This window comes from Aphis gossypii, chromosome 3 (genome assembly GCF_020184175.1).
Source record: "Aphis gossypii isolate Hap1 chromosome 3, ASM2018417v2, whole genome shotgun sequence".
Classification (NCBI taxonomy): Eukaryota; Metazoa; Arthropoda; class Insecta; order Hemiptera; family Aphididae; genus Aphis; species Aphis gossypii.
In genome coordinates this window covers 15,728,808-15,733,578 of record NC_065532.1, presented here as the reverse complement: position 1 = coordinate 15,733,578, position 4,771 = coordinate 15,728,808, and the positions used below count along the sequence as shown (strand labels likewise).

Here is a 4,771-nt window from a genome sequence, read left to right as displayed (position 1 = left end):
GAAATGATTTAAAATATATAATGCCTGCTAAGTAATGTAAAATATAAATTGCAATTCATTGCCTGAAATGTTAAAAAAAAAATATATTGGTTTACATTTTATTTTTAAACATTTAATTAAAAAAACAAATAATAAATAATTTATTTAAATTATAATATTATCATATCGCATAGGTATTATAAGTGACATAAGCTATGTAAATGTTATAAGTACAAGTATAGCCAGTATGTGTAACTATTTATCTAAACATAACCATAAAGATGTATAAGATTCTTCTTCGTCTTTCTTTTTTCTTTTTGGACAACATTGTTCATCTGCAGTTCTTTTCCCTGATAATATCCAAGTTTTAATATAGATGTTGGGATTGAATTTATTAATTGGTGGTCCAGTACAATTAATGAAAGCTAACGATGAAATATGATCACTAGTCAACACACTTCTTTTTGAAGAAACAATTTCGTTCATTGAACTAAAGGACCGTTCACATTCAGCAGAAGAAATAGCCAAAGTCTTTACAGCGGTCATTAATGGTTCAATGTCTGTATTTACTGAAGGATAAGACACTTTGTATTCACGAAATCCTCGTACACTGGCTCTTTGATCAATTTGAAATATTTTAGACAAACGGCTTACATTTATATCACCAAACTGTACATCACAGTTATCAGGCCAATTATCAGGAGAAAGCATGGTTAAATCAATCAATAAATTATTAAATAAATCTTTATAAGGATCAGCTTTATCTAAAATTGATACATGAGAAGATTGTGTAGTAAAAAGTCTTTGTTTTAGATTGTCAGACAAACTTCTAAAAAATTGGCCGATTTCAATTTTTACCACAGAATATTTATGTTCTAATATAATGCCTTTAAATTCTTTTTGTTCACAAGCAGAATTTACTTCTTTGGTTTTTTCACCATTTTTATTAGCCATAGATTCCAAAACGCTAATGGTCCGTTCAATTAATTTATGAGCAGCCATAAGAGATAGATCTCTTTTTTGGAGCTGAATGGACAAATCTGATAATTCTGTCAGAGCATCAAACAGTATGCCAAGGTTGTGAACAAATTCTATGGATTTTAAAGTATTTTTCAAACCAACATACTTTGCTTTTTCTTTAGAGCTCCTTTGATCATCCATTATTGCATTAGAAAAATGTTGAAAAAGAGATTCAAAGTTATTCCAAACAGCTTTTATTGTCCGAAGACTTGAAGCTACCCATCTAATTGTAAATATTTTACCTATTTTTAATAACTGTTGATCAATGGAATTAGCACATTCTTTCAACTCATTCATATTTTTTGGTGACATGTGATACAGTGAGTATAGTTTTTCAATAAATGATTGGAAATGATTAATTCCACTTACTTCTTTTAAACAATCCGCAACAGCAAGTTCTAGACGGTGATTACAACAATGCCAAAGTATAATATGAGGAAAACTTTTCTGTAATAATACACCAACTCCTGCTTTACGGCCTAACATGTTTGAAGCTCCATCGCTCACAAAAGAAATAAAATTTTTTTTCAAAAAATCAGTGTCCATACCATATTTTTCCAATACTTGTAATATAGAATCTTTTATAGTTTTAGCTGAAGTATTTGATACTTCAACAATATCAAACAAAAATGTGTATACTTCATTAAGTTCACCAACTGCACAACGTAAACATATAACTAACATAGATTTTTTACTTAATGTTGTGGATTCATCAACTAAAATACAAATTTTTCTATTATTTTTCACTATGTCCATAGCAATCTTCCTTCTCATTTCTAAGGCCAAGTGATCAATAATATTAGAACATGATACGTTAGTCTGAAGTATTCTTCCCATATCAAGTCCATTTAATTCTTGGAGATCTGTAAGTTTTGGCATATCTGTATAAGGGCGTTGATTTTTAGCTATTAAATAAGCTGTGCGAAATATTCTTGCAGTATTTTCTTGATCAGTCACCATCAACATTGAAATATGTTCATCAATAACTTTTTTTTCAGACAAAAATATAACTTTTTGTGCATTTAAATGAGCAGCAGAATTCTTGTGTTTAGAAATTTTTTTTCTTAAATTAGTTTTTTTCTTTTCTAATGTAGAACCTGATGAATAAACTTCTCCATTAGACCATTCAGATGCCACATGTGATCCTTTTTGATTTAATAAATTTTGATTTACATCTCTACAGATCTTACATCCAATATGTTTATTTTTAAAATAAATCCAAGGATATTCTTTAGTAAAATAAGTAATCTAAAAAAATAGAACAGACATTTTAACAGTTTGATAATAATATTTATTTAAATGTATTCATATGCTATAGTATATATAGTATATTTTATCAATGGCTACAGGTACATTACCTATACTAATAATTAATATCAAAACTTAGTTAATATCTTAAAATTTTAAAATTTTAATTGCAAAAAAAAGGTATGTTAAATATCCTGATAGAGGTTTAGATATTTTTATATTATGTTTATATCTCGATACCATATTTTATCAAATACTCATCATTTGTTATATTAAATTGTACATAATAAAAGGGATTTGTAAAATAAATATTTTATATACCTACTTAACAATTTTAAAAAATATATTAATTTTAATTTAGTGTTAGGTGCTAAATACTAAATATAAAATAATTATATATAACTTGTAAAAGTAACAACAATTTTGAAATTTATAAAACCTAAACAATATTGTATAAAGTAAGTAGTTCATTGTTCATACATTCAATTAGTAAGTTTTATTCATAATTAATTAGATTTATTAATTTATTTTGTATACTTAAATGTATTACACTTAAATATACAAAATAAATAAATAAATTGGTGACTTTTTAGAGCTAAAACTACTATAAGTCCTCTACCCTATTCATATCAAATAACTTATATCTACCTGCTTAAAATCCCAGCATTCAGGAAACTCTGATTTAGAGTCTGGTATTATTGGTATTTCAGCGACATATTTTTTGACAGAAGAGACCGTATTTTCTGTACATGGACTTTGAATAATTTGTGCAACATTTTCACTACCATCAGTCTTTTTGGTCTTGGTAAATTTGTATTTTAGTAGGCCAGCCATGATACAATTCTGTATAAATTAAAAACTAGGTAACTCAATAACAATTAACAAACTTACCAATGAAATTAATTTAGAATATAAATGTGGTTTGGAATATATTTATTTTAATTATAAAGATCTTCAATAAAAATATAAATTATTAAAACTTATTAACTTACCAGTTACCAACTATATTATATCGTAATAACTTGTAAAAAGTACACTATAGGTAACACCAAAATCAAAAAAACAAAAACTTACAACTGTCAACTGATGGTAAGTATTAACTAATAAAATTATTTATTGGTCATTACTCATTAAAATCGTTAATCACACTATCACAGCTATTCTCAATATCATATCAATATTAGAGCATTAAATAATAAATATCAATAGTATTATGAATATTATGATTTATGTTATATTATTGACTATTGTGTGTCTCGCTAAACGGTATTCCCACGTTCTGGCGTTCGTATGTTTCTACGTACAGCCCGTGTACGTGTTATCAGGCTATCTACACGAGCGACCGTGTATCTATAATTAGACACCACTATACACTATATTAGTCACTATAGTTTATTATTAATAATCACATATTGTACGCGCCCCTATCATTAGAAACATGGAGATTATTGACGCGAAATAAAATACGTTTAAATTCGGTGAATAATCGATGTGTGTGTGTGGATGAGTGAGCTATTTTATACATTACTAAAATTTAGTAGCGTCCCCCCGGACTTTGGAGACTTAAATTAAAGGGGACGCATAATCTTACCGTAAATAAGAAGGGGGACTCCGTCCCCCTCCGTCCCCCCTCACTTTAACCACTGTTCGTCAGTGATTTTCGATGTTGTCCTAATATACTTCCAAAATATTACTTTAGTTTATAATAAACGAACAATTTAAGTTACAACATCACTGGTCAGTTTACAACGAAATAATTTATTATATGACCGCACTCTATCACTCTGATAGTCTGATAACCCGAAGAAGGGCTTCACATGGTTATTCGGATTAACTGTTCGCTACCATTCATCTTTTAACATACAGATACGTACATAAATACCAAGTTTGTACCAAATACATAGTTTGTAGAATGGTGAAAATACATTTACCATCATTATAGCTGAAGAATAATCTAAAAATGTTTATGATTGCAATGTAATAAAAAATAAATATGTATGTATGTATGCATAATAATTAATATTAAAAAATTTCAAAACCTATGATCAATATATTTTTTTTTTTTTGATACAACATACAACAAAATAACCCAAAAACTATTATTTTTAGTTTAATAAGCATTCATTAAAATTTAAATAATAACATATATTATGAAAAAAAAAATATGAAATGTTATTATTTCTAAAATAATTATTCTTTATCCATAATTCAATAATCTAACAAAGGAGTAGATAAGATTAGAAGCTATAAGATACTAATTAGCAAATTATAATTACAGATATTTAAGTATTGATAATGAAATCTATGATAGAAATTTAACATTTTAGAAAGTGTATGCCCCTGGCCCCTCCCTTTATTGAAAATTATGAATACGTCAGTACTTTTAATACCGTGTTACATTTTTCACGAATGCCCCAAACACGACCACTATCAAACGGAGAATTTAACAACGTTTTCTAATTATTACGTAATAAACACATCAGACACAATATCTAAAAACGATAAATACAAAAATAATATTTAA

The 4,771-nt window shown here is 27.2% G+C and overlaps 1 protein-coding gene across 1 annotated transcript; it reads right to left on the bottom strand.

The window, feature by feature from the left end:
* Positions 1-234: 234 nt before the first annotated feature.
* Positions 235-3,081, bottom strand: LOC126550991 (E3 SUMO-protein ligase KIAA1586-like). The gene is made up of 2 exons (XM_050203746.1): positions 2,896-3,081; positions 235-2,247 (listed from the first exon to the last, which is right to left on the bottom strand). The coding sequence occupies exons 1-2, from the start codon at positions 3,079-3,081 to the stop codon at positions 235-237; spliced, it is 2,199 nt and encodes a 732-aa protein (XP_050059703.1).
* Between the last annotated feature and the right edge of the window lie 1,690 nt (positions 3,082-4,771).

What these genes read in the sequence shown, in the direction of transcription:
- LOC126550991 (XM_050203746.1), bottom strand. Translation starts at nt 3,081, where the DNA reads ATGGCTGGCCTACTAAAATACAAATTTACCAAGACCAAAAAGACTGAT. An exon ending in AATGCTGGGATTTTAAGCAG is followed by an intron (nt 2,248 to 2,895) that starts GTAGATATAAGT and finishes CTATTTTTTTAG; the next exon opens with ATTACTTATTTTACTAAAGA.